This window comes from Colletotrichum karsti (genome assembly GCF_011947395.1).
Source record: "Colletotrichum karsti strain CkLH20 chromosome Unknown Scaffold19, whole genome shotgun sequence".
Taxonomy (NCBI): domain Eukaryota; kingdom Fungi; phylum Ascomycota; class Sordariomycetes; order Glomerellales; family Glomerellaceae; genus Colletotrichum; species Colletotrichum karsti.
Genome location: NW_024065919.1, coordinates 903940 through 931921, shown reverse-complemented (window position 1 = coordinate 931921; position 27982 = coordinate 903940). Strand labels below are relative to the sequence as shown.

The following is a 27982-nucleotide window of genomic DNA, read 5'->3' as shown; positions in this document are numbered from 1 at the left end:
GTTGGTTAAATCCCACCAATCCGCCGTCCCCTCCGATAGTGCCGGGACCTGGGACTTTTCCTCTTTTGTTCCGGTATCCCGCGCCACGGCGAATGGAAGCTGCGACATGCCGTCGAAGATGGGATTTTTTTCGGATTCGGATTTTTCGATGGGTCAGTGGTTGGTTGGTAAGAGCTCGAATCGTGGTCCAGGCCGAAAATTACATGCCGCATTTTCATACCACCACCCATCATGTCAACGACATTTTAAAAACCCCTTCAAATCCACCTCCACGATCATGCTCCCTCCCCCTCCTCACCACCCTACCCCTTCCCCAGCTCCGCGTCCGCCGCCACGATGAAGCTGACGACCCTCCTCTCGGGCCTGACGGCCGCGCTCCTGCTCCCCTTCTCCTCGGCCTTCACGAACCCGATCCGCCGCCCCGGCGGCTCCGACCCGTTCGTCACGTACTCGGGCGACGGGTACTACTACCTCCTCTCGACGACGTGGTCGACGGTGGAGATCGCGCGGTCGACGACGGTCGAGGGCCTCAAGACGGCGGCCAAGAAGGTCGTCTACTCGTCCGGCGACGCCTCGCGGTGCTGTAACGTCTGGGCGCCCGAGGTGCACTGGTTGAACAACCGGTGGTACATCTATTTCACCGCGGGCGGGAGCGCGAATTTGGATAACCAGCGGATGCACGTTTTGAGGGGTACGTTGTTCGTCACAGCTCACAGTCCTTCTCTCTGCAGACAACCTTCTTCTTTCCACCTCCACGATCACGCAGCTAACCGACGGAACACAGGCGGCACCACCCCCTGGGACTCGTACACCTACGTCGGCCGCATCGGCGCCGACGAGTGGTCCATCGACGCCTCGGTCCTGCGCACCCCGCAGCACGGCAACTACCTCATGTACTCGTGCTTCCACGGCGCGGCCTACCAGTCCATCTGCATCCAGAAGCTCAACGACGACGCCGTCTCCACCTCGGGCTCCGTCGCCCTCATCTCGCAGCCCACGCAGTCCTGGGAGCGCGTCTCGCACCCGGTCAACGAGGGCCCCGCGGCGCTCTACTTCGGCGGCAAGACGTACGTCGCCTACTCGGCGTCCTACTGCTGGTCCGCGAGCTACTGCCTCGGGCTGCTGACCTGGGACGGGAGCACGGCGCCGACGAACCCGGCGGCGTGGAGCAAGGGGAACGGGTGCGTGCTGAGCAGCGGGAACGGGCACTACGGGACGGGGCATAACAGCTTCTTCCAGAGCCCGAAGGGGGACCAGACGTGGATCGCGTACCACGCGACGAGCAACAGCGCCGGCGCGTGCGACGATAGCCGGTACACGATGGTGCAGATGCTGGGGACGCATAGCAACGGGGCGCCGAACTTTGGGACGCCTGTCGCGTTTAGTTATCAGTACGGGGAGCCTAGCAAGTGAGTGAGTCGGTGAGTGGGTTGAGAGAAGGATGTGAGGATCTGGGTATTTGACGGGCTCTCTTTGTTGCGGCCGGATATCTGTCATGCTCTGAAGGAAGGGGGGGGGGGACTGTGGTCACGGAATATCATGATGGCGAGGCCCTTCCGCCCGCAGAGGCTCACTCGGTCCCGTCTTTTGTCGTCGCGTGAAACCAACGTGACTTTGGTCGCGGGATGTCGATCACTTCGTGTCAGGCCGAGCGTGAGGGGGAGAGAGAGAGAGGTTTCGGCGTAGAACGTTCTTGAATTTCGAGGCCCTCGCGGAGGTGGTCGCCGAGGTCTCGAGGCTACGCCGGGTTTTCGGGTATGGTCTATCTACGCATCTGCTCCCCAAGCCATCTACATCTAGACCCTCACTCGCGCCAAATGGTTTGTCCCAAGCCGTCTCGCATTTCCAAACATGCTTACCTCTGAACCCCTTTCCATTCCAACTCCTCTGTCTAATCCAACTGCCATTTCCAAACTCTCCAACTAACTTGACCTGAGCTCTGAGTCTAACTAAACGACAGCCGTCGGCGCGGCACACAACACCACCACGTCTGGTGAATGGGCAGAGCGAATGCCCTCCGTGGTGCCGGGGACGACAAGAACGTGGCGATACCGTCTAGGGATCGTAGATGTCGTCCTCGTCGTCCGCGTGCGACGGCACATCGAGCTCGAAGCTCTGCGAGTCGTCTGCGTACTCGATCCGCGACGGCTCTTCGGCCTCGTTCTGCGACTCGTCTTCGGTCTCGGTGGTGATCCGCGGCGGCTTCCCGCCCTCGAAGCTCGGCGACCGGTCTTCGGAGAAGCTCTGCGACTGGTCTTCGAACACGCCCGGCGGCGGCGGCGGCTCATCGATCTCCAAGTTCTGGGACGTATCCGTACTCGCCACGTGCATCGGCGACGCGTCCTCCAAGCTGTGGATCGAGGTGTCGCCAGGAGGCCGAGTCCTGCCCCTCTCGGGGGGGTTACTCGCCTTCACCAGGTCCCGAACCGGGGGACGGCGCGACGAATGGAGCAAGGTGATGGGGGTGCTCGGGATGGTGTCGAGGTTGCTCGGCTTCGCTTTGATGCGCTGGCCGCTCGGAGACGGCGCCGCAGGAGGCAAGTTGAGCGATGCCCGCTGTGCCGCGGCACCGGAATTCGAACGCTCTCGGGGGTTGGAAGAGCTGACGGCGTGGCCGAGACGTCGGGTAGGAGTCGCCGGAGTGCTGGCCGTATGCGAAAAGCTCGAGCTGGGCTTGTGGCCGCTGGACTTCGCACCCGCGTGATGGCGGCTTCGGGTAGCGGGACGGGGTGGCTGCGGGGTTTGCTGTCGCGACTCTCCAAGGCTGAGAGATTCCATGGCAGTCGCAAGACTGGCTCCCTGGCGGACGATTCTGTTGAGCTCCTCATTGTTGACTGAAAGGCGACGTGCCATTTTCTGAAGTTCTTGCAGGCGTACTTGCCCTTTCTGCCCCGCTTGCTTCTCCGTCTCTTTCGTTTCCGGGTAGGTGCTCGGGTCGTCCAAACTAATCGCATTCTGCACCAACTTTCTCACCCACTTCTTCAACGACTTTTGGGCCATGACCGAAGACATACACAGCGCGTGCAGCGTTTCCATATCTTTCATCATGTACAAGAAGGCGGCGGTGCGAGGCGCAATGGATACCCTCTTGCACCCATCGTCCTCGATCTGGTCAAGAGTCGCAAACGTCGAGTACATTGCGTACGCGTGTGGCCATGTGGCCCAGGGGCCCAGCTTAGCAAGTACGTCCCGGGCCTCTTCGAGCGGGCCAAAGGTGCTCGGCTTGGTGAGCCATTCCTCGAACTCTTCCTCGTCGGGTATCCAACCATGCCAATCGTCCAATGCTTCCCAACAAAATCGCTCGAACGGATGAGGAGGGTAGGGAAGTTGCTGGATCCAGTGAACTTCCGAGTCATCGTAGGCTTCTGCTGTGAAGCGCCAGACCTGGGTTTCGTCATGGCCCAGATGAACGACGCGCACGTCTGACAGGTCCTTGTTGCCATCGCGGTACGTGACGAAGGCGGCCTCGGGACCGAAGCCCAGGTGCTCGACGCTGTTGTGCATGCTGACGACAAGGCCGTGGAGCACAAGCTTCATGACTTTGTCGCGAGTCTTCTGGTCGAAAGTGATCCAGCGGAGAGAGCCGTCGGCTCTCTCGAAGTCGGCCGGCGAGTCGTGAGGAATGAGCCAGCCCTCGTTGCCCGGCCCCGAGCGAAAGCAGAGATCGTCAACGGTGTATCCGTAGAGCTTCTCGGTGATTGAGACGTAGACGTATCGGAACAACTTCTTTCTTCGGCGATCGGTGCCGGCGGGGAGCTTGAGGATCCAGCCGCCGTAGAAACGCGGCCCAAGATAGCCGACTCCAGTGATGCCCCTCTCGTGAAAGTGCCTCATGGCCCAGTAGTCACGGCTGAAGTCACCCTCGGCCAGTTCTTCGTTGCCGCAAGGCGCCATGAAGTCACTCGCGTAGTACTCGGGATCGCAAATACGGAGGACGAGTTCGCGTTCGAGGTTGATCCGCTTGTTGTTTCTCATCTCACTGAGAGGTTCTTGCTGTTCCGCCGAAGCTTCCACACGCGGGAAGCGCGTCACCTTGCAGCTGACAATCTGGAAACGTCGGCCGCGGCCGACTTCGATCGCCCCGTTGAGTGTGACCTCGGCGTGCTTGTCGATCTCGCGGGCGGCCTTGGAGTAATCTCGGACATAACCGCGTGGAAGGCTTGGCGGCAAAGGATTGCGATTGTACTGTCCACTGCCGTGGTGATGAACGGGCGTGTACGAGAACAGGGTGAACTTCTTGTTCATCTCTCCATACAGCTCGATTGGGGTGGTGGTGAGGCTGGGCATTGTGGTTGTCGTGGTTGCTGTCTTACTGGCGACGGCGGTAATGGTCGATAATAGGCGATTACACGGCAGTGAGTCCAGCCGTGATGAAGGGCAAAAATGGCGAATGACGGCGACTGCAGCGGTAAACGCGGGCGATGATTGACAATGGCAATTGCGGTGGTGAGGTGAGGGCAAATGACGGTAGACGATGCTGGTGCTGGACGTGGTGAAGCTGGGAGTGAAGGTGAAGTTGAGGGTGAGGGTGAGGGTGGGTGGTTGACAGGTTCCAGAAGGGATGAATTGGAAGCTGAACCAAACGGAACGGAATGGATGTTGGGTGTAAGTAATTGAAGTGGAAGTGGCAAGAATCGGAGAAAGGTGAGGCAAGGCAAGGCAAGGTAAGGTAAGGCAAGGTAAGGTACCTTGGTGGAAGTAGATGGGATGGATGGATGGATGGATGCCTGTGCAACAATGGATGTGAAGTAAGTAGTAACCTTTGATTTGCCAAACTCTACCAGACAGGTCAGATCCTTGGCTGGCGACCTGTCAATTAGAATTTCATCCAATCTAAGCCATGTTTTACGCCCGCTCGTTGTTTGTACCTCATGTCCGGGTATCGACAGAACTGGTTCCGGTAGGTCTCCTCGCTTGCGCATACAGCAGGGCTTGGAGTCCTCGGTCGCCATGTCGTGTGCAGTTTCGTCATACATGATGCAAAGCGGCATTGAGCCCTGCGAAAACCCGTCTCGGCTTCAGTTGGCTCGTCGTCAGGGCCCGTCGTGAAATGATGTGTGTGTGGGGTGTGTTTGGCTGACTGGGAGAACGATACCTTGAGACGAGAGGACTTGGAATAAGGGAACGTAGATCAAATGACCACGAGTACGGAATATGCAGTCGAGTCGACGATGGGCACGGCGCTTTATATACCGCAGAGGGATGAAGGGGACGTGGAAAACAAACAGCAGGAAGTCAGTCTTCTTCCTATGCCGCCAAAGTAAAGCCAATTCGCAGGCCGGCCATGCATCGTCATCTCGACATCGCGTCCCCTACGTAACACACCTGTTTAAGACACGCATGTAACCAGACGAAATGAACTCAAAAGATTCGTCGGTATTACGAGATCTTATGTTTGACTTGCAAGTGATGAGGAATTTCTTCATCAACATGAATTTGGCTTGTTCTCTGTCTGCAGGGTACGCAGAGAACGTGGCGATGAGTTGGCAAAACAGACAAGGAATTTGGACGATAAGGATATCACTCTAGTCGACAATCGACTCTATTCTCAGTTTTACATCTCAGTCTCATCGGCATTTCGGGTACTTTAACCAGTTGAAATCACTGGTATCACAAACTGACATGCCTCATGAACCAGCGGATATCAGCAAGTGCTTCAGCCCCCAATCCCAAAATCACCACATTCCATCCCTATACACATAAACTTACAACTTCCCAGTAAATCAAGCCCGACAAGGATCAAATCAAAACACCAAAAATTGTCATGGTCATCAACTTACACACTTACTGTGACCGCCAAAACCCTCGGCCCCGCCACCTCCAAAAACACCCGGTCCGTGCACCCCTCGGCCCGCCCTCCGCCACCGGCCTAAAAAAGAAGTGGATCCACGACGGAAGCCGCGGTCCCAAAGGGACTCAAATGACATTTTCCATCCCGACCATTTTCGCCTCCATCATCACTTCACTTCCACCAGTCACCGACACCACCAACCGCTCCTCAACCCAAACCGACAACAACCTACAACCCCCCACGAACAAACTCAAACAAAAACAAACAAAAACAACCCAACCCGTCAAAATGTCCCGCCTCCTCCGCCTCCGCCCCCTCACAACCCTCCTCACCCCTCTCAAACCAACTCCATCCCGCCTCTCCTCCTCCTTCTCCCGCGGCCCGGCGCCCCCCCGCCTCCCCGCCGACCAACAAGCCGAGTTCGAGCGCCTCCAGCGCGCGGCCTCCGTGTCGAGCGCCTTCCAAGACTACGCCAACCCGTCCGCTTCAGAGGCCACAACCGCCGCAGACAACACAACCACCACCGAGACGGTCGCCGCCGAAGCAACTCCCGAAACAAACAAACCAGCCAACCCCACAATCTCCTCGAGCGACGAGGACACGATGCACCCGGCCTACGTCCGCGGCGCGCCGGCCGAGTTCGAGGGCGACGTGAATCCGCGCACCGGCGAGGTCGGCGGGCCCAAGAGGGAGCCCTTGAGGTGGGGTTCCGGTGGCGACTGGAGCTACAACGGCCGCGTGACGGACTTTTGAGAGGTGATGGAGAGCTCGTCGTGATGGGGATGGACTGTGAGATGGTGTAGACTTCGGAATTGCTAGAAGGGCGTGTATGATAGAGTTGAAGAGTACGAGGAAAGAACAGTCACGAGATACCAAATGCTGCATTACACTTCTCAAACCACACTTTGCTCGAAGGAATTGGGTATTATAACCATGCTACTCCTACACCTCCGCACCTTGCTTAATCATTCACCGGCTTTTGTTCGGCGCCTTTCTATATCCAAGACCAGCTCCGATACGTCATGACGTCGGAGCATCGACTTTCTTCGTGTTCTCATCCACATCCATCTTGTCGGCCTTATCCGACGCCGCACCAATGGTGACACCGTTAGTTGCCCGATCAGGGAGCCGTTCGTCTGCTGGCCTGTTCTCCTTGTCACCCTCGCTGGGGACTTTCTCTTCCTTGCCCACACCATTCTCGCGCGCCTCGTCGCGCTTCCACCACGTACCAGAAACTATCTCGCCCCTAATCTTGTCGAGCCGCTGCTTCTCTCGCTCCACCTCGGCTCCGTTGAGACCACGACTGGCGGCATTCATCTCGCCCATGGCCCGACGCATGCGCTCTCGACGGCCCTTACCGCGAAGCCGGGCTTGAGTACCGGCGCCGTTCGTCACCCAACGGATGCCCATAATCTGGAAGCTGAGCCCGTCGTGAATCGACATGCGCCCGTTGACCCGCCCTCCCCAAGCGCGCGACTGAATGCCAAACCTTGTCGTGCTGGAGTACTTCTCCAGTCGTGGCAGTATCAACACAGATACGTGCATATCCCGGTCGGCTTGTATGCTGACAGGCCCAGTCTTCGGTGGCTTGTCAAGGAACGTGGCCATGTTCGCTTCCTGCCTGGCATTTTCCTCCTTTTCCTTCTCTTTCCGTCTTTTATTCGCGGGGACATCCTTCTCGGGAGCGTCGAGGCCTCGGTCAAGATCCAACATATCCGTGTCAACCTCCTTGGGCCATGCGCCTCGGATCCAGCCGCCGTGTATGCAGGCGGCAATGATATCGGAATCGTCGGTGTAGATGTCGGTACCCCACAACGCACGTCGCGTTGTGATCTCCTGTCTCGATACATGGGTGAGATGGATCTTCGGCACCTTCACAGTGAGTGTGCAGTTCTCCTTGTCCTTGATCATGTGCCAGGGAAGCGGCGTCGGCGTCGTCGAGAAACCGCGGTCCGAGACAACATTCGGTATTTGCCTCGCAGGCTTGATTTCCGGTTCGTACAGAACGTCGCCCAAGTGAGTCCGCGGCCGATCAGCAACCCACTCGAGTACCGCCTGAGATTTCACAATCGTTTTCGTCTTCGGGGGAATGACGGCAGTTGGACTCTGCACCGCTGCCTTCGCCGGCGCTTCCTTCGTTTGATGGGCGAGCTGGTTCGCTGGTCGAGGTGCGTTGTGATAGTGAACAGCCGGCAGGTCACTGGCAAGCCCCGTCGGAGACGGAACGGGCGTCGTGGTTCCCTTGACGTTTTTGAAAGGTGTCGCGCCGCTGGGCGCAGGAGCGTTAGCATTATTAGTGGGATGTCGGTGGTGGTGACGATGAGCGTGACCGTGACTGTGACCATGGTGGCTATCGCTGTTAGTTATCATAGATATGCCCCCAGAAGATGGGATGATGCTTACTGGTGGTGATGATGAGTCTTGGGACGCTTGGCCCCACTGACTGGCGTGAGCCGACCCGTGCTGTCATCGTCACCTTTGTTGTCTTCTTCCTTGAGTTTTCTCCTCCTGCCCTTGGCTCCCTCACGCGGTGCCTTCGGTGCAGCGTCAGGCCCGGATTCATGCGCGGCACTGTCGGTCTCGTCGCGTCGTGCAAGACTCGCGTTGGTGTATGGCAGCTGGGCCCCTGCAGTGACTGGACTAGAGACCCCGCCAATGCCGCTAACACCGCTGCCGATTCCAGAGAACATACGTCCGAATTCGCTCTTGATACCGGGCTCTCCAGCCGGGCCTGGTAACTGTGTCTGGGCGCCTTGAACTGCCTGCGGCAGAGGGGATACGCGACCCTTGCGATTGGCCTCTTGAACCGCCAGTAAGTGCCTTTGCGCATTGTTGGGATGTTCATCGGCAGGTCGGTTGCGCGGGGAGTCGTAGATTGGAGTGCCATGAGCTGCGCTATACGCAACCGACGGTGGTGGTGGCCCTTCCTCCGCCGGGCGGCGATGTGCCGGAGGCGGCTGTGACTGAGGAGGAAGGTGGGCGGCCCGTTGCCGCTCTGGAGATTCAAAGGGCTGGTGCTGAGGCTGGGGTGGCTGTCCAGGAAGGGGCTGTTGAGCATGATTCGGGGGAGCAAACCGATCTGCGTGCGGTGGTTGTTGATATTGAGGAGCTGTCGCTGGATGGGTCTGATTCGGGAAGTTGGGAGCGGAGGCAGGAGGATACTCTTGATGTCGTGCGTGCAGGCCGGCAGGATCGTAAGGCACCCTAGACTGCTCAAACGGCTGAGGCTGCCGAGGCGGCCAGGGACCTTGCTCTCGATGTTCGGGTGGGCGGCTAAATGGCGGAGGCGGCTGACCGCGTGGCACTTCTTGAGGCCTGAACTCGCCATGAGGAGGACCTTGTTGAGGCCCTCCCGGGTGAGGTTGAGGACCGCGCCCTCCTTCGCCCCCGGAATACGCACGCTCTCTCCTCTCTCGTTCCCTGAACTCAAGCTCCTCGCGACGCTCTCGCTCAACGCGGTATCGTTCGTCGAAACCCATCGCTTTCAGGCCGGTTCGTTCGGGATTGTATTCCATCGCGCCTCTGGGCATCTCCTCGCGACGCTGATACATCTCCTCCGGGCCGTTGTTGCGGCCCATATCAACAGGTCTCGGAGGCATTGTAGCGAAAGACTTCGGTTGGCTCGTGGGTCTCGGAGGAGGACCAGGGGGCATGCGGTTCGGGTCTCTTCCATCCTGTGCGGAGGGCCCGCGTTGATGATAAACCCCCTGTGGTGTACCATATCGCTGAACCTCTGGTGTCGTCGAGTAAGCGCCCTGCGGCGATGCGGCGGCGCTGCCTCTTGGATCGTAAGGACGGCCGAGGTCGGGCGTTTGAGGTCTCCTGTATCCCGAGGGCGGGTACTCGGAAGAAGCCGAGTGCATCCTCGGCGACGCTTGTATAGACGGTGCAAAAGTCGGCCCTGAGCTCGCGCCGGTTGCGGGAGGAGGACCGTAATGCGATGGAGGAGGTTGAGAGTCCCTCTGAGGAGGCGGTGCTCCAAGCATCGACGATATCGACATAGAGCTGCCGGTGCTGCCCGTTCTCGGGATCGACCCCAGTGCCGGCAGCTCGCGACCGCCCGGGAATGAGGTCGGATGGCCCGCGTTGGGATGCGGGCCTCTCGGTGCAGGCAGCCCGTAGTGATGATGAGGCGGTTGCGGGTTCCCCGGCTGAGGAGGAGAAGCCGGGGGCGGCATGTTCCTGTTCATCGGGGGGCCGGGAGGCAGCGAGGACGAACTCGGGTGTCGAGAGTGACCGGATGGAGGAGGAGGAGGGCCAGAGGCCTGGTCCTGGGGATATGATCTCGGGCCCGGGCCGTAATAATGAGTTTCGGAGGATCTTCGCTGGTGGTCGGCATAGGGAGGGTTCGACGGGGGCTGATGTGACGACGCGGGCGGGAAAGGAGACTGATTCGGCGTTGAGGTGTTCGTTTGGTTCGGAGGGAAAGGAGAGCGACTGTACTGCGATGCAGGATTGCGCGAGAAGGGGTGCTGTGGCGGCTGTCTTGGATCCATCGCGCCGAGTTTTTAGCTCAAGAGCCCACAAGGTGGATTGCGCATAGGTAGAGCTGCGTGACGACGCAGTGGAGGCGATCGCAAGTCGAGCTGAAGCAGACCGGAGGAGGACGTTCGGCGATGCAGGCGTCGAAAGTCGCGATATCGATAGTGAGTGAGGTCGAGTCGACAAGGCGTCATGCCACAGGTGCGTGTGTGAGAAGAGAGAGAAGAAGGAGAGGGAGGGTGTGTCGCCTGGCCTAGAGAGGATGATCGCGACACACTGTTGTTACACGGACGGCAGAATTATTTTGGATTCCCCTGGTCGGATCCTGTTTGGGTGGAGCTGGGCTGGGCCGGCTGCTGGCATTGAACAGCTTGTGTGCTTGTGCTCACACCTCACACCTCAGTTTTCGTTTTTTTTCTTCTTCTTCCTTTTCTCTTGGCCCTGTCGTCTTCCTGGTCGCTCGGCCGGGGATGGACAGGGACCCTGTCTGGGTGTGGTGTCCTTGGTGACTTGGGTGGCTGCGTGACCATGGGGCCGCTGCTGGCAAATGGGCGCAAATCAGCCGGAACGCGACAGGGATGCCGGGGGAGGTTCGTTCGCGCTAGTGAGACAGTGGCCCCCGTTGATGGGAAACGATGATGTCGATGCGCCGCGGCCGCGCCCGGGGTGGGTTGTTGTTTTCCTTGCCGCGAGTCGGTCAGGAATCGGACGGTCTTGTGTTGTTTTGAGCTGAAGTCGGGATTGCGAGGGTCGAATTTTGGTTTGCGGTTTCCGACGGATGGAGATGTACTGAAGTAGTCACATGTAGGTACTCTGTTTTTCTTATCAGATGCCCGAACCAGAATCACAGGCCGCCTCGAGGATTATCGAGTTTGGTGGCTTGAAGTATCCTGGTTGCTTATTTCTACCGAGTCGTAGCCGCAGCTGCAGGACGAAGCTGCAAAGGTGGCGGCGACGACGACGACGACGAACGCAGAGCTTTTTTCTGAACGGCGCGGAGCAGCAAGGAGCAGATGAGGGGGAGAACAAGTGTCAAGCGTCAAGCGCAAGGGACAAAGACGTGTGCGAGACGATCGAGGACCCTAGTGAGGGCTCAAGCTTATGCAGGAAGAGACGGACCGCAGGGTCTTAGTGCGCGTCCGTCCGTTGGCAGATAATAGTGCTGCCGTCAAGCATCTGATTGTGTGGAGAGTGGGCAGCCTGGATAACGATCTGACTGGCTGTGTCTCTCTAAGAGTTGGATGTGTTCAGCAGAATTGATGATTGATGATGCGCGGGGGTGTTGCGGTGACGATAAGATGAAGCGTCGGAGCTGCAGAATGCACGACTCGACCAGACCGCAAAGGAGGGGACAGGACAAACAAATGCAGAATGTTTGATGGAGGGGGAACATGCAGAGCCCAGGCTCAGGCTGCAGGAGCAGGAAACTAGCGGTGATGGCGACGACGGGGAGTGCGGAGGGGAGGGGAGGGGAGGGCGGGATGGCAGATGGATCAACAGGTACCGCGGATGGCAGCTTCTGGCATGCAGAACTGAGGTACTCTGTGCTCTGTACTCGGTGATGGTGGTGGTGGTGGTGGTGTTACTCGAGAGTCCCGAGACGAAATCCAGGGCGAGTCGCGCGGTGCGGGAAGGGCTGGCTGGAGCTGTAGCTAGCTGATTCCTAGCCGCTGGCACCGTGGTTGTCTTGTTGCTGGTGTTGTTTGGTGGAGGGTGTGTGACTTTTTCGATTTGGTGAGGGTAGCCAAGGTTCATGTGGTCGTGCGGAGCAGCATCTGCTTGGTGACAGGGAAGGGAATGGAGGCACGAGTTGGGGTAATGATTAAGGTCGTGCGTGGGTGGCGTGTGTTGTCGTGTGCTTGTGCCTGCGCCTGTGCCGGTCCTCGTGTATCCTTGAATGGTGTCTGGAATATGTCAGTCGCAATGCCAATGTGACGGGATACGGGTTTTGGTAGATGGTTACTCTTTCCAAAATTATGCGGGATGACAGCAATGTCGCGGGTAGGCACGGCGATATTGATGACGATGGCTGGTGTTGATGATGTTGAGTGGAAATCAAGGAGTGGTGATGTTTTGAAGACGGAAGCCGTTAGAATGGGATTCGCAACATGCATTGACTTGCGATTTCTGCATTTCCATGTTTGCGCCATGTTTGTACGAATAGCGCCTATTCATTTCCTCGGCGTGCTTGAGATTGAAGACTTGTTGGTGGCCGCCATGAAATGGGACTTTTTTTCGTGGGCGGCGGCGCGCAGCTGCATGGAATGTTTTGTATCACTTTGCTGAAGAAGGTACGGATACACGGATATGCCCCTGTGCCTGCGTGTCAGCGCGAAATGATTGTCGGTAGGTTTGGGGTAAACACCTGTTTCTGACGACATCAAATTCATTGGTGTTTGTTATTTTGGACATTGATAAGAATGAATATCGGTTCTTTCCCATCACCAGCAGCAAGCAGCTGCCTTCCTGCCTCCATCTTGCGTAAGGTGATCCCAGTTGGAAGGAAAGGTCGGGTGGCGGTACGTACCCGAGGTGGGAGGCAGGCTTTTCTCTTTCGGGTCGCAGTATCCTTGCCTGCCCCAGACGACGCAGCCAATGACGATGCACCAAAAAGTCGAGTCGTCCAGTTTTTGTGCATTTTGTGCCTGGGGATCCACCCCATTTTCGCAGTGCACCAAGCATAAGCATAAGCACAGCACAAGCCCGAAGCTGACAGCACGGTGCAGATGGCGGCGGCGCCCTTCCCTTGCGCCTTTGGAAGCGTGGAAGCTCTGCCCGTCGTCAGTTGGTGCTGGGCCATTCGACTTTGCGTCAGGGGCTCAGGGGAACTCTCCGCCAACGCAGGGTTTAGGGCCCCAACCACCCGACCAGCTTGCCTTTCCCCGTTCATGGGTCACCGCTGGGCACCGGCTCTGGGCTGTCCGGGCTGAGAGGAAGCGGGGGTGAGCAAAGTGTCCTCTGCTTTCTTGGTTTGGCGGCCATGTTGACAGTTGCACAGCACATGCCATCTCGACTTTTTTTCAATCTGGTGTGACTGAAATGCGATTACGGGAGGAGCGAGGAAAAAGAGGAAATCCTCCCAAAATTAAGCTCGGGTCACTACCGGAAAGAACCCCGCGGCAACGGGCAACAGGACAGGTCGCGGTGCAGCCTTACTCGGGGTCATCCGTGCCTTCCCAATTACATTTTCACGTTGCATCCACGTCTTTGAGGTCCTATTTGCGGGGTCGTAGCCCAACTCGGGCCAGGCCCAGCAGGAGCTCCTGCTTTCTTTGCACATCAGGCGGCATTGCACCTTTTCCGCCACAGAAAAAAAAGGTTCGCGACCTGCTCCCGCCGGCTTCCATTGGGACACTGGAAGCAAGGAAGGTCCCCACTTAACCCCGTTCCTTCCTTCCCTCGAGATGGCGCTGGGCCTGGCGCACACTCACTTTCTAACCCAAACGGTACGTACCGAGGTGCCTGAGGTGAGGTGGTGTTGACCCGCATAAGCGTGAGGTGCGGCACCAACACAAGGACGAGGATTCCGCGACTGGCAGCTGCTGCTTCGTTCCTGCGGCTGTTGACGAACACCAGAGTGAAAAAATAAATACGGATAGAGAAAGAAAATGTCCCGTCTCCATAGCGTGTCACTGCCTGCTAATTCTTACCTCATATCCAGGCCGAAAGCTTCTCGACCAACTCCAGGTCCACTCCATCTCTTGCCGACCATCGGCCTCGGATCCAGTCGATTGCCCCGGCGGATTTCTCACAAAGGTCAATTCCATGAACAATTATCGAAGCACGCGGGTACATGTTGACGTGCCTCGGGACATCGTCGTCCGCCGAGCACCACCACTTGCTTGCGCTACAGTCTACACCTCGTTGCGGTATTCCCTTTATTCACAAGGTCCCCACGGCTGCAACCTCGACTGACAGACTGAAGGACAACACAACAACACGCATTGGGTGCCATCTGCAACAACTGCAGGGGACGGGACATCACCACCCCAGCATCCGTATCGCCATCCACCACAGGGCGGTGAAGACACGAAAGGCACTCCAGAGTCAAATGTCCCTTCACCGATATCACATCCCAACAACAACCCTTGAACGATCCCGAACCAAGAACCCGCTTCGGCTCCACGGTTTGCTGAAAACTTTTTGGCCAAAACCTCCAGCGACATCTGCACCGCGGCCCACGGCTGTGTTGTTCCGCCAAGATGTCGAATCGAGTCGGCAGCGACACAAGATCAGCCCGCCATTCTCCCTTCGTCAGATCACGTCGTCTACGTACGGATACACTACAGAATATCCGTACCCTTGCATCGCATCACCACCACCTTTACCATCACCTCACATGGTTGGTCGACTCGTCTTACATGATCGACCTCTCCGGATTGCGACTCGTCTCTTGTTTGGCTGGCGCATCGCGTCTGATGTGTGGTGTTGCACTGCATCCGGCTCGTCACTAACCACCGCGTCCCGTTCTCTACCAATCGCCATGCATCGCTTTCCTGTCCTGCGGCCTATTGACTGACAGCTCAACGCATGACGCCGCGATTGACAGGGGGGCCACTCGCTGGCTGCAACCACTTTGACTTGGTCGACTTTGGGACCACATTTCATCACCAAGCCGCCCTCCAGCCGAGACATACTTCACTCTGCCGCCATTGGCCGTTAACGAATGTCTTTCGATTTGCACCACACGGTCTACGCTATCTCACTGGTGGCGCTCCATATCACGCGGTCAGCATACAAACCTCCAATTAACGTTTTCCCAGTCCTTCCGTCGCGAGATCTTGATTTCGAAGTTGCCCTGTCCCTTTGCCGGATGTCTCGCCGCCGCGGCCAAGGCTGGAACACCCGCTGGAGGCACTTTGACGTCCTGCACATCGAAACCGAGTGCCATCGCCGCCACAAATCCCGTAATCTCGGTCTGCGCAAAGAAGCGGCCCGGGCACAGATGTTTGCCTCCGCCGAACGGAAGCATGAATCCGCGTCGCCGTCTCTCCTCCTCCGCCGTTGCGTAGAGGAAGCGTTCTGGCCTGAACGTTGTGACATCGTCACCCCAGACTTCCGGCATGAGATGGGTCACGCTCGTCGCCCACTGCAAATTGGTGTCTTTCTTGAGCAAGTACTGCCGCCCGTCCGCATCGTCGAGCGTCAAGTCTTCCATCACACGGCGGTTGGAGACCTGAGCGACGTACAGCCTGAGGACTTCACGGTAACACGCCGTCAAAAAAGGGCAAGCCGTCTCCATTTCGCTGGTGTATAGTGTCGCATCATGACCTCCATGCGCCGTTTTGTCCATGGTAGTGATGGCTGAGACTTCTTTTCTGATACGCTCGACATATTCGGGTTTGGAAAACACGTTCAACAAGAACCAGAAAGTCATCGGTATGGTGTTCGTCGTCGCCGCCCAAGGCAGCAAGTACTCCGTGAAACCGAGTTCGTCGGACGGTATCCCTCGCCCCCTGAGAGCGTTTGCCCGTCCCTTGACGATGCTCGCAACATCAGGGTTTTCGTCCAAGTGGTCGGCGTAGAACGGCCGCAAGAGCGCCCTCATGCGATGACGAGCAGCCACTGCTTTAGGGGCGAGAAGATTCGGTGCAAAGTTTGCCCCCAAAATCGCTAGGTTCTCGTCAAATATCCTGAACCCGGTGAGCCACGGCCCAAACTGTGAAGTCACGTTGGCAACTCACCACAGATCCTCGAATGTCTTGACATCCCACATGTTATTCCTCCCATACAAAGCTCTGCCGGCAGCCATGGCCATAACTTCTTGGACCCAGTCCCACGCCGGAACGGTCTTGGGTGTTTCTCCGAAGGCGTTCAGCACCTCGCTGCAGTAGCCCAGAGAGGCAGCGTTGATCGCTTGCAACGACTCCTTCATAAGAGTGCCAGCCATCGTCTTTCCAATCTGATGGAAAACCTCGGGATGGTTCAGCTTCTCGATGTGGCGTTGCGGCAAGTCGATAATCGCAGTCGAAGCCAAGGACTGGAAGGGATAGAACGAGATGTTGCCGTTGCGCATGGCTGCTGCTATCAAGGCAGGGGAGTTGACCAGGTACATCTTGCCATGCAACATCGGGAGCGTGCAGATTGGCGGCTTCTTTTCCTTGCTGGGATAATCGTCAGTAACAGCTCCAACGGCGCGTCAGATGACATACTAAAGCCTATGGTTGAAGTTGGCGCCCTCCCTCACCAGAGAGAAAACATGCCCAAAAAAGGGAATTTTTGGTCGCAAGATTGGAGGCTCGCGAGCATCGAAAACCGGGAAGAGAAGTCTCTTGAGAACAACGATCAGAGGGATCAGTATCAGTGCTGCTATCGTCAGAGCAGTGGTCGACAGACTTGCGCCGTCGAGGTGCTGTGGTCCTGCCATGCCGCCGGTACTCTGCAACACCAATAACGGAGACGTGAAGGTCAGCAATCGTGGGATAAACGACTCCTTTTAACACCGCCATTCCTCGTCCAACCCAGAAGGCTGACGTTCCCTCCCTTGGACAGCGAGTCGTCTGCGCCGCTCAACTGTCAGCATCCTACCGTGTAATGAACCGTCAGCGCTAATCAGCCACATCCAGGAACATTGTGTTCCGATTGACTTCATTCGTCAAGTCGGTCTCCTAAGTGCGAGGTATTAGGGGTCCAAGTCATTCGTGCTTGGGAACAAGGCATTGTCAGGCTGCAGTGGTACACGATCTTACTCAGATCCCATTTCTGCGTCTCATTCCGGCCCAGTATATCAAGCTCCTCGCTGGGATTACGCGAAAGTCGGAATTCGGGACGCAGGGCATCCTTTCCCAGTTCCTCGGGATGAGGATTTCCAGACGCGGCAATTATGCCGAGGTAGAATGCTGAGCGACAACCGACGTATTCGTACTGTCGAGACTCGCAGAGATTGGTTGAAGCCAACAACCTTGTGCAACTATCATCACCAACAACGTCCACGACGATCGATTTTGGCAGCTTAAAGCTCAATGGCACAGACTGGAGCCATTGCATGTGGCCTAGACCACTGCATGACTGCACATCATTCCCGCGCACCTACCTTGACCTCTGTCAAATATCGGTGCCAGAACGGCAAAACCTGCGGGGCAGTCAAGGCGAACAGAAACATTGTGCGGTCTAAAACGTCATCTGAACCCCGGTGATTCTGTCTGCACCCCTGACCAACCATAAGTAAACATCCAGTCATCGGCATTTCCAAGCATCGACTTGTTCGCCATTGCTGGAATACGCACTTACAGTGCACCAAGCACAGCAAAAGGCAGACCGGCTCAACAGTCTCAGGTCCCGATATACTGGTCAATTTTCGATTTCAGGCGAACAGTTGAACCATCCCCTCAATTTGAATAGCCCAGGCCGAAGAGATCGCAGCATTTACGATTTCAGAAGCCAGGCTACCAGCCGCACAGCCCCGGGATTCTGGTTTGGCTAGTTTGATCTGCAGCTGCGACAGCTGCGTTGCAGAGCCAACGTGGTGCCCGAGTGCTTAATTTCACGTCGTCAGTGCATATCGGCTTAGCTTACCGTCGCCGGAGCGAAACGTCGTTGGCTTCGTTTCAAAGTGTGGAGACATTGACAACATCCCGTTTGAAGCCATCGTTAGAAAGGCATGAAGTTCAGCCAGCGCCAGGTCTCATCATTGGCTCTTCGAGAAGCGTTCATCTCTTGGACGAGGCTGTCGCACACCTGCATCACGTCATCCATTATGGCCTGGGGTGAATCGTGTTTGCAGGACTTGCTTCGGTCGTCCTGAGTTCTGTCAAAGGGACAATTCTCCCTCCTCCAGGCACAGTCCATCATCGAAAAAGGCATGCTATGCAAGTTCAGGGGATCCAGTGGTACTACAGCCCAGCATTGTGACTGGAGAGCTTATAGGAACTGCCAAGGATTTCGAGTAGTCGCCTGACGTTGACTTTTACCACCACAAACTGGAAAGAAACCTCAGACTGGCAGTTGTCTTCCCGCCACCTGCGGTTAATTTGCCTCATCAAAAGACGACCGCATGGTTAAGCATGCACCTTGATATCGGTATACTTTGAGGGTCATAACGGTCGATAAGCCCTGCTGTACACATTCGATCGGTGTTCGGCCAGGTCCAGCCTCTCACACGCCGCTACTCGGGTTTCTGTCACCCCGTTGTCACAGCGGGGGACGTGCGACCAACGCGCTTGAGTTTGCCTCAGAAAGACCATGCATCCCTGGAGCCGTCAAGCATCTCCCAAGTTTCCATGTTTCGTCCACCAAACTGTATGGATCGGTTTAAAAGCAGGGAGTCAGCCCACATAGCACCACCGGTTGAGCCGCTCTACTGTTTCCGTCACCCATCGGGATACTATTAACGTCCTACGATTGCCGATCCAACCGATAGCGATACGAACAGTGGAAGAAGGACGATTTAGGGCCCGGTTAAATAATTCAGTCGATGCGCCGATAGGATGCCGAAGGGTTCCAGACAATATCACGGGAAGACGAAGAACGGGTGCAGGCAATGCAAGAAGCGCCGTGTCAAGGTGAGAATACCCGTTTGTCATTCGGTACTCCGGGGGACTTGGCCTGCAAAGACGCGGTGTAGTTCGGAGCTTGTTCAGGCATTTGGCGCAGAGGGACCAACCTCCATGCACACATCCCGGGTTGTTGGTTCCTTCATCGACCAGTCAAGATGACCGGTAGACGAACAAGACATCACATCATACTCAAGCCTCTCTTCCTGTGGTATTATCACCGTCAACAACGCGGATACTAATGAGTATCATGTTGCAGTGTGATTGCGTCGGGCCCGTCTGCGCCAACTGTCGTCGTCGCCAAGAACACTGCAGCTATCTAGGCCTCCTCGCCGATGCCCTCAACCGTGAAAATGGCGGCGACAAAACCAGCGATACCCTGACCATGGTTCGTCGTGCCGCGACTGTCGCTGCCCATGCTTCATCACGAGACGCCCTGAACGCCTCGCTACCCGCCGAGAAGCTTCGCGCCGACGAGGCCGAGCTGAAGCATCACTTCCTCACACAGGCTTGGTTCACGTTCTCCTTGCAGACCGACCCGAGAAAGTGCGACGTGTGGTCGCGTTGGGTGCCACAGCTGGCGTCACGAAATGTCTTCATCCACCAGAGCATGCTCTCCATCGCAGCTCTTCACCTCTGCTACCTCGAGCCGCCGGATATGAAGAGGTATTACTCGATGGCATGCCAGCACGCCATTCAGGCAAGCAACTATTTCAGATTGGCCGTCCCGGAGGTCACGGAAGAGAACTGGCTGGCGACGTTCGTCTTCGCGATGTGCAACGGAATCTTCGGGTACTACCGTCCCTTCGCGGACGAGAAGGTCATGGGAGAGGTCAACACATTCGAGCCTGCGAAGGCCCTCAACGTCATGAGGGTAGCGGCCAAGTTCTCAGATACAGTGACGCCACACGTCTTCAAGAGCCCGATACGAGACAAGCTCGCACAGGTGGACATCGGGGAATGGCGCAACAGCAGCGACATCCTCCTCAGACCCTCCCTCCAAAAGATCGCCCGGTTCCTCGAGTTCCTCTCCTCGGGCCCGGACGCGACGGGCCTACAAGCGGAGGACATACGCATATACCAAAACGCCCTCGCGGCGCTCAGGTCCTGGATCGGCTCCCTCCCCGGCCGCCCGCGGATATGGAAACACTTCATCCTCTGGCCCTCGCTCGTGTCGGAGCAGTACCTCGCCCTCCTCCGCTTCAAGGAGCCCGTCGCGCTCATGATCTTCGTGCTCTGGTGCGAGGTCATGTTCCTCGCGCCGCGGCGGTGGTACCTCATCGCCTGGTACGACCGCGGCCACGGCGGCGCGCTCAAGGAGCTGGGTCGGCTCCCCGACGGCCCCGCGCAGCGGTTCTGGGAGGGCATGGCGGCGGACGCGTCCAACGACGGGTTGTCGGACGCCACGGGCTCGGAGACGGAGGGGAGCAGCGTCGGGGGACCCGCGACGCCTTCGGACGTGAAGAGCGAGGACGGCGGGAGGCGCGGCGGGGTGCTGTTGTTGAGTACCGGGGAGGAGTATAGGCACGGCAAGGGACGGTGTGCTACGAGCTGTTGCGAGTTTCCGATGATTGCGACGGCGCGGTGAGGGTCGTTGTCGTTGTCGTTGTCGTTGGGGAAGTCTTGAGGGGTTGGTATCTACGGCAGAATTTTGCAAGAGCAAGCGCCGACGTCCTCGTTAATAGATGGGACGGGCGAATAGCGGCGACACACACTTTCCTGGCCATGGCTGAACAGAACAGAATACGGAAGCAAGAGAAGTAGATGGAGATAGGAGGCGGGCTTTACGAAACATCTGATATGATCCAGGCGCGGCTGAGCGAATTGGGTAATGATGTATTTGTAACATACCTAGGGGTTATATATGCGAGTTTAATATCTACCGTGGTAAGCATGGTATTATCTGTGTGAGGGCGACGAGAAGCTATGTTGCTGGGCCGTGCCTCTGAGGCTGGAGACTGAGGTGGCTTTCAATCATGATTACCCGCGTCGACATCAACCAAATCTGTACGTCCAACGGATCATGTGATGTACATCGATCGACGTCGCTAACCACTCACACGAACAGTATTCGTCAGTCTTTCCTCATTGATGAGGTGTTGTTTTTTACGTGATTCGTCAAACGTAAACCTGGAACGGTCGTGTCACCCACGAGAATATGCGCGAATTTCCTCTAGGGCGTACCCAATAAATGCAGACAGACACCCACTTCCTCGTCAGTAATGGAATCCGAAATGCCGTTCCCTGCCGCGCGGTCCGCCCGGAGGGTTCCGGCGTCGGCGGCGAATTGAATCTTTGGCCGACGAGAAGAATCCCGCCCGAAACGGCACCTCCGCCACGATGTATCTGTCATCGGAATATGTTCACCGAGTCGTTTCAATTTCCGAGTGTCATCGCCGGCGGGTTTGTTTGAAGTTTTCTGGAGAGGAGGGAGGAGCCCGCGGCGGGGGGTCGGCGGTGGGGTGGGGGGGGGGTTTCCCCCCCCCCCCCCCCCCCCCCCCTCGCCGGAGCGATCCCGGCGGCGCGGGTGACATCGGCTTTCGGTAGGACCTTGCCGCTGCGCTGCGCGGTGACACTATCCCATGCGCCATTCATGCAGTATCCAATGTCTACTGCCGCCGAGATACGTGGATAATGGCGGCATGGTTGCCCCCCACACTTGGCTTGCGAAAGACTGGATTCCGTGTCGTCAGGTTTGGGCTTGGGGTTGCATGGCGAAGATGGCCGATCGCGGTCTAATTGGCGACGGTTTGGTGTGAGGATGATCATGGTGAGTGTTTTTTCTGTCGTTTACCCCGCAGGAGATAGGGGAAGGTTTTTCTTGGGTCTTATCGAATGGGTATATAAAGAGGATATCCGTCCGTCTACTCTCGTGGTGAATGTGATATCCAACGCTCATACAACCAACTCAAGTAAATCGCACAATTAGTATGCCCAGTCTCGTGGTAAGGACGTACATTGGCTGACACACCTACAGGCAAGGCTTACAGCCAGAAACACATCCGAGTATGTGAACACTCTTTGGATACGCAGCATGAGCCGGTGCCCAACCTTCCACGGACGTCGCTGCCATCTCATGGTGTGTCCAGCGGCCGATGTAGGGGTTGGGCTGAGATTATACGGCCTTGAACTTGATCTGGGTAATACCAGCGAAAGGATCATGCAACCCTAACACAAGCAGATCATACACCTTTCGTCTTCCAACCGAAAGAAGAAGAAACAATGGCCCCTCCGACCGCCATCTCCCCCGTCCGTGACTTCGCCGTCACCTACTCCACCGGCAAAGCGGCCGCCAAGCCCGCCGTCGCCGTCCCGGAGTCGTCCTCCGCGGAGACCAAGGTCCAAGACATGTTCGGCAAGTGGGACGCCTTCTCCTTCGCGCCGATCCGCGAGTCGCAGGTCTCGCGCGCCATGACGCGGCGCTACTTCGCCGACCTCGACGCGCACGCCGAGTCGGACGTGGTCATCGTCGGCGCCGGCTCCTGCGGCCTCTCCACGGCCTACGTCCTCGCGCGGCAGCGCCCGGACCTCAAGATCGCCATCGTCGAGGCCGGCGTCGCCCCCGGCGGCGGCGCCTGGCTCGGCGGCCAGCTCTTCAGCGCCATGGTCATGCGCAAGCCCGCCGACGTCTTCCTGCGCGAGGTCGGCGTGCCCTACGAGGACGAGGGGGACTTCGTGGTCGTCAAGCACGCCGCGCTCTTCACGTCCACGGTGCTGAGCAAGGTGCTGCAGTTCCCCAACGTGAAGCTCTTCAACGCGACGGCCGTGGAGGACCTGATCACGCGCAAGACCGAGGACGGGAGGGTGCGGGTCGCGGGCGTGGTGACGAACTGGACGCTCGTGAGCATGCACCACGACGACCAGTCGTGCATGGACCCCAACACGATCAACGCGCCGCTCGTGATCTCGACGACGGGCCACGACGGGCCTTTCGGCGCCTTCTCGGTCAAGAGGCTCGTGAGCATGAAGCAGATTGAGCAGCTCGGCGGGATGCGGGGGTTGGATATGCAGACTGCCGAGGACGCGATTGTCAAGGGCACGAGGGAGATCGTGCCTGGGTTGATCGTCGGCGGGATGGAGCTTTCGGAGGTTGACGGGGCGAACAGGATGGGTGAGTTTGCTCTTCTAGTTGGTGGAAGACGTTGAAATTGCTGACTGTGATGACAGGTCCTACCTTTGGTGCCATGGCTCTTTCGGGAGTCAAGGCTGCTGAGGAGGCTTTGGCTGTGATTGATGCCCGCAAGAAGGAGAACGAGCTCTGAAAGGAGTTCGTTTCGTTTCGCTGTGAGATGAGGTTGATGTCCACACTCGCTTAACCTGAGTTCGTGATGTTCTTATGGAGGCACGGTAAGTGGGATACACAGACTGGACTACGGCTTCTGGATTGGAATGTGTTAGGATGCTAGACCAACTCCAATACACTCTTTTGATAAATCTTATGAGACCATTTTGTGAAGTAATGGACGAACCATGCAATGCAGGAAAATGCGCTGCGCTGCTGTGACTGTTGGTTGTTCTGAAGCTACATCGGGCGTGTATACTCTGCGAGGGAGGCGGATAAGTTGTGAGATGAGTGTGAGAAGCTTCATCCCTTTTCACACCGATTCTGCGAAGCCAGTCCCATTGATTATGATCTCGGCAAAAGTTTGATGGAGACACAATTTTCTTGAATGACTGATCAAATACGCATCGTGGTACAGAGGTTAGTCAACCAGAAACCGATCCTCATTCAGACCGTCTGAGTCGCTGAGGTCGAGTCAAGATGAGAACACTGAAGGCCCCCTGTAAGCCTTTCCTTACACGTGGCTCACCAAACTAATCTCACTCGCCACGAGGTCGATAATTCCATAGAATGGGATGAACCAATTGCCGAATTTGAACAGAATCAATGATTTGTCAAGAAATTACAACGAAATAACGTCACAGCCATCTCTCCTTTGGCAGCGTCCTCGCCGCACCGAGCGGGGCCGCCGCCTCACGGTGACGGCTCCGATTGGCCTTCCCCGCCGGAGTGAGCTCCTCCCCCGCGGGATCCAGACCCCGGGCCCTTTTGGATATGGAATTCTCGTGGAATCGGGGCTTTCACCTCCAGATCGGCATTCTCGAGGATTGCTCTCGCCCTCGTGTCGGTAATGGTGAGGAGAGCCTCACGTCATGAGGCTTCTGGACGTGTTCTTTTCGGGAAAGGGATTGACACCCCAGGGGGAAACTAGCTCGTTATCAGTCAGTTCTCGGAGCTAAGATGCGAGCTATCTCCCGGCCGCCTTAGCGCGACCTTCTCGGCATGGACCGAGACGCCCTTACAGTGGATCCCGTCTCTCGAGAGGGTAAGGAACTCATAGACGTCATCCATCTGGCGGTCGTTCTCGAGGGGCGATGGGCAGCAATTGAATGGCCGAGGTCTGGGAGGAAGGCGGACTGTTGGCCGACAAGCCTGCGGTATGAGCTCGACTCGTAGGCGATTAACGATGAGAGAATTCGCGCGTCATCGCGAGGATTTGGGACATATCTAAGGCTGGGAAAGCGTGTAATTTTGTCGTGAGAACAATTCAGCAATAACTTTGCAACAAAAACACCATTTCAAACATCACCAACACTAATCCAATCAAAATGAGCTACCCCGAGAAATTCCAGGGTTTCTGCACCCACGGCCCGAAGACGTGGAACAAGTTCACCAAGGAAACCCTGACGCCGAAACCGTTTGGAGATCGCGACATTGACGTGCAGATCGAATGCTGCGGTGTCTGCGGATCAGACGTCCACACCGTCACCGGCGGTTGGGGCGAGTACGAGGGTCCCCTGTGTGTCGGCCACGAGGTGAGTATCCCTTCATGTTGTCTAAGATGGTGTGCTAAGAGACCATCAAGGTTGTCGGAAAGGCGATCGCCGTCGGGAAGAATGTCAAGGACATCAAGGTCGGAGACAGGGTCGGCGTGGGAGCCCAGGTGTGGGCGTGTTTGAAGTGCGAGCAGTGCAAAAACGAGAACGAGAACTACTGCCCTCACCTCGTCGGTAAGTCCAATCACGCAAACGCCTGTTGATGCCATCATGAGCGAGACTAACAGCGCGCGCCAGACACCTACAACGCGACGTATGAGGACGGCAGCCAAGCCCACGGCGGCTTCGCCAGCCACATCCGCGCCCACGAGTATTTCACCTTCAAGATCCCGGAGAAGCTCAAGTCGGAAGACGCGGCGCCGCTCATGTGCGCCGGCCTGACGACCTACTCGCCGCTGGTGCGGGGCGGCGTGGGGCCGGGCCAGTCGGTCGCCATCGTCGGCATCGGCGGCCTGGGCCACCTCGGCGTGCAGTGGGCCAAGGCGCTCGGCGCCGACGTGTACGCCGTCACGCACTCGCCCGACAAGGCCGAGGACTGCAAGAAGCTGGGCGCCAAGGATGTCATCAACTCCAACGACAAGGACTGGGCCAAGCCGTGGGCGTTCAAGTTCGACTTCATGCTCAACTGCTCCGACATGACCAACGAGTTCGACCTGCAGACGTACCTGTCGACGCTGAAGGTCGGCGGGCATTTCCACATGGTGGGGTTGCCGGATAAGCCGCTTCCGCAGTTCCCGGCGGGCCTGTTCACGAGCAATTCGGCCAAGATGTCTGGTAGCCATATCGGAAACCACCAGGAGATGGATGGTCTGTTGAAGCTTGCGGCAGAGAAGGGGATTAAGCCTTGGGTTGAGACGATTGAGATTTCCGAGGCGGGCTGCAAGGAGGCCGTCGAGAGGGTCAAGGAGAACAAGGTCCACTACCGATTCACGTTGGTGGGACACCAGAAGGCCTTTGGCACTGCATAGGAACAGCTCTAGATGCAGCTCGGCTTACATTTCCCAAAATTGATGCAATATGATATGAATTGTTCATTCAGCTTATGACTGGTTCTCATGCAGTTCGGTCGGGAGGGACGCGCATTACTGAACCCCGCCTGGCGGTTCGTACCGGATGAGGTTCTTACGGCATCTCACAAGCCCAAGACAATCAATACGATGATTTTGTGAGAGGCTCTATCGGACTTCCCAGCAACATATTCGCGAATTTAATGCCCCGCTAACATCTTACGAAGGATTCCACCCCTGTCGCGCTTATGTTGACTCACCTTTGTTTGTGACTCAAGATTATCTGGGAGCGGGCGACGAGCCGTTCTGGCGCAAATCCAGTTCGACTGGGCTGTCTCCAAGCCGCAAGATCAATAGCTGATTACCAAGCGAAAATGGGTTGAGAAGTTTGAGTCTCGGGCAATTGATTACTGATTAGCTCCGCTGACTGCATAACCGACTGGACCCCTTGCCTTGGCAGTCAGCGGCAGATGAGGTGACACGACGATTAAGCTTCAACTGAAAACAATATTTCTCATATATTTTCCCTCTTCAATTCCATCACTTTGACGTGTGTTTCACTTTCAATCTATCGCATTAAACATTTTTCAGAACAGCACAACATGGCAGCCGAAATTCACGTCATCTCCAAGAAGGATCTCACCAAACATGAGACCATTTCAGCCGATGTATCCCTTCCGCCACTAGCACCCTCATCCATCCGAGCCCGCTCCTCGCTCGTTGCAATCACATCCAACAACCTCTCATACGCCAAGCTCGGAGACTTTCTGCAGTGGTGGTCCTCCTGGCCCGTCCCCGCCGATGCCCCGGCCCCGTACAACAACCGGGACGAGTGGGGCATCGTCCCGGCGTGGGGCTTCGGCAGGGTCCTCAAATCCAACGTCGACGCCATCCCGTCCGGCAGCCTCCTCTACGGCTTCTGGCCGACCTCATCCCACACAGTCGACCTGAAGCTCGAGCCCCACGACCCCAAAACCCACTTCCGCGAGGTCAGCGAGCACAGGCAGGGTCTCGGCAGCATCTACAACCGCTACAACCTCGTCGACGAGACCGCGCGGCCCGGGGAGTCCAGGGCGCTCTTCGCCAACGCCTTTTCCATCTGGAACGCCGGCTACATGCTCAACCGCTTCTGCTTCCCCACCGAGTACGAACCGGCACACCCGTTCGGCCGGCACGGCGGGACGTGGACGGACGCGGACGCGGACCTGAGCGCCGCCGTGCTGGTGAACCTCTCGGCGTCGAGCAGGACCGGGCGGAGCACCACCTGGAACTTTGCGCGGAACCGCAAGCCGGGCGTCAACGGCCCGCTCGCGTTCCTGAACGCAACGTCGTCGCCGAAGACCCTGGAGCCCGCGCCGCAGGCCGCGTTCGAGATCAAGGGCGTCGGCTACGACGACCTGGCCGCGAAGGAGACGGTGGAGTGGATCGGGAAGTTCAAGCCGAAGCGCGTCGTGGTTTTGGATAACGGCGCGCCCTCGGCTGCTACTGAGCGCTTCCGCGAGGCGCTTGTGGGTGCGCTGCCGGAGACGTCGCTTACGCTGGTCATGATCGGAGGCGAGCCGAAGATGCAGACCCCCGAGGAGTTTGTGGCTCTGATGGGGTTGAAGTCGAAGTGGGGCGCTACTGTCCAGCTCAACACGACGTTCGTTGTCGACGACGGAGTCGCTGCGGAGGGCGGGGAGAAGTTCTTTGAGGAGAACGAGAAGGCTTTCGACAGGGCGGTCGAGGAGAAGTATCTTGGGGACATTGAGTTGGTTCGTGGCAGTGGAGTTTCCGGGTCCAAGGGAGTTGAGGGGGCCTGGGAGAATATCATCAAGGGGACGTTGGCGCCTAGCAAGGCTTGGGTTTATCAACTGGACGGGAAGTCACAGTGATTTCCCAAGGACTCGTTTTATGCTTAGAATCTGCAGTGATTCTGCAGAATAGATTCACTCTCAAGCTGGAAGAGACTCCATAGAGGACACTGTCTTGAAAATGTCAACCACGAGGTTAAATTGACAATACCGTGCGCTATGTTCTCGGGTCGGCTATAGAATGGGCGTGATATTACCCGAAGATGTGTACTGTTAGTACGGTTTTCAGATGACTTCTGTCAGGCGAAGGATTCCGTTTTCATTCTGTGATTTCCCAAGACTGCACAGCCATCTCAACATCTGTATGCAGAGATCCGAGTCAGGAAGCAGTTGATAAGGTCGAGTTTCAGTCGACCGTTTCAGACGAACTATCGACTCCAGGCGTCCCGACAGTCAGGAACAATACGGACGGCGATACCGCCTTCAATTAAGGTGTGAAGCTCACCAATGAAATTGAATCTCTGAAGATATGCATCTCATGCTGGGGTCTCGTGATGCATAGCGAGGCCTTTGTTTACG

General features: G+C 57.1%; 9 protein-coding genes across 9 annotated transcripts; 6 read left to right on the top strand and 3 right to left on the bottom strand.

Moving 5' to 3' along the window:
* Nucleotides 1-336: 336 nt before the first annotated feature.
* Nucleotides 337-1413, top strand: CkaCkLH20_06593 (glycosyl family protein; the record flags this gene model as incomplete). The annotated part of the gene is made up of 2 exons (XM_038889310.1): nt 337-691; nt 785-1413. 2 exons carry the CDS (start codon nt 337-339, stop codon nt 1411-1413), a joined length of 984 nt encoding a protein of 327 aa, XP_038745608.1.
* Nucleotides 1414-2055: 642 nt separating this feature from the next.
* Nucleotides 2056-4287, bottom strand: CkaCkLH20_06592 (uncharacterized protein; the record flags this gene model as incomplete). The annotated part of the gene is made up of 1 exon (XM_038889309.1): nt 2056-4287. One exon carries the CDS (start codon nt 4285-4287, stop codon nt 2056-2058), a length of 2232 nt encoding a protein of 743 aa, XP_038745607.1.
* Nucleotides 4288-6079: 1792 nt separating this feature from the next.
* CkaCkLH20_06591 (uncharacterized protein) lies at nt 6080-6544 on the top strand (the record flags this gene model as incomplete). Its single annotated transcript, XM_038889308.1, has 1 exon — nt 6080-6544. The coding sequence occupies one exon, from the start codon at nt 6080-6082 to the stop codon at nt 6542-6544; it is 465 nt and encodes a 154-aa protein (XP_038745606.1).
* Nucleotides 6545-6811: 267 nt separating this feature from the next.
* Nucleotides 6812-10287, bottom strand: CkaCkLH20_06590 (histone deacetylation protein rxt3; the record flags this gene model as incomplete). The annotated part of the gene is made up of 4 exons (XM_038889307.1): nt 6812-8060; nt 8195-8409; nt 8484-9106; nt 9192-10287. 4 exons carry the CDS (start codon nt 10285-10287, stop codon nt 6812-6814), a joined length of 3183 nt encoding a protein of 1060 aa, XP_038745605.1.
* Nucleotides 10288-15002: 4715 nt separating this feature from the next.
* Nucleotides 15003-16640, bottom strand: CkaCkLH20_06589 (prostacyclin synthase; the record flags this gene model as incomplete). The annotated part of the gene is made up of 3 exons (XM_038889306.1): nt 15003-15906; nt 15958-16377; nt 16426-16640. The coding sequence occupies 3 exons, from the start codon at nt 16638-16640 to the stop codon at nt 15003-15005; spliced, it is 1539 nt and encodes a 512-aa protein (XP_038745604.1).
* A 2366-nt stretch (nt 16641-19006) lies between these two features.
* Nucleotides 19007-20353, top strand: CkaCkLH20_06588 (uncharacterized protein; the record flags this gene model as incomplete). Its single annotated transcript, XM_038889305.1, has 1 exon — nt 19007-20353. The coding sequence occupies one exon, from the start codon at nt 19007-19009 to the stop codon at nt 20351-20353; it is 1347 nt and encodes a 448-aa protein (XP_038745603.1).
* A 1634-nt stretch (nt 20354-21987) lies between these two features.
* On the top strand, nt 21988-23027 carry CkaCkLH20_06587 (thiazole biosynthetic enzyme; the record flags this gene model as incomplete). Its single annotated transcript, XM_038889304.1, has 2 exons — nt 21988-22876; nt 22933-23027. 2 exons carry the CDS (start codon nt 21988-21990, stop codon nt 23025-23027), a joined length of 984 nt encoding a protein of 327 aa, XP_038745602.1.
* A 1348-nt stretch (nt 23028-24375) lies between these two features.
* CkaCkLH20_06586 (alcohol dehydrogenase GroES-like domain-containing protein) lies at nt 24376-25571 on the top strand (the record flags this gene model as incomplete). The annotated part of the gene is made up of 3 exons (XM_038889303.1): nt 24376-24582; nt 24633-24777; nt 24841-25571. 3 exons carry the CDS (start codon nt 24376-24378, stop codon nt 25569-25571), a joined length of 1083 nt encoding a protein of 360 aa, XP_038745601.1.
* Nucleotides 25572-26212: 641 nt separating this feature from the next.
* Nucleotides 26213-27484, top strand: CkaCkLH20_06585 (uncharacterized protein; the record flags this gene model as incomplete). The annotated part of the gene is made up of 1 exon (XM_038889302.1): nt 26213-27484. One exon carries the CDS (start codon nt 26213-26215, stop codon nt 27482-27484), a length of 1272 nt encoding a protein of 423 aa, XP_038745600.1.
* Nucleotides 27485-27982: the final 498 nt, after the last annotated feature.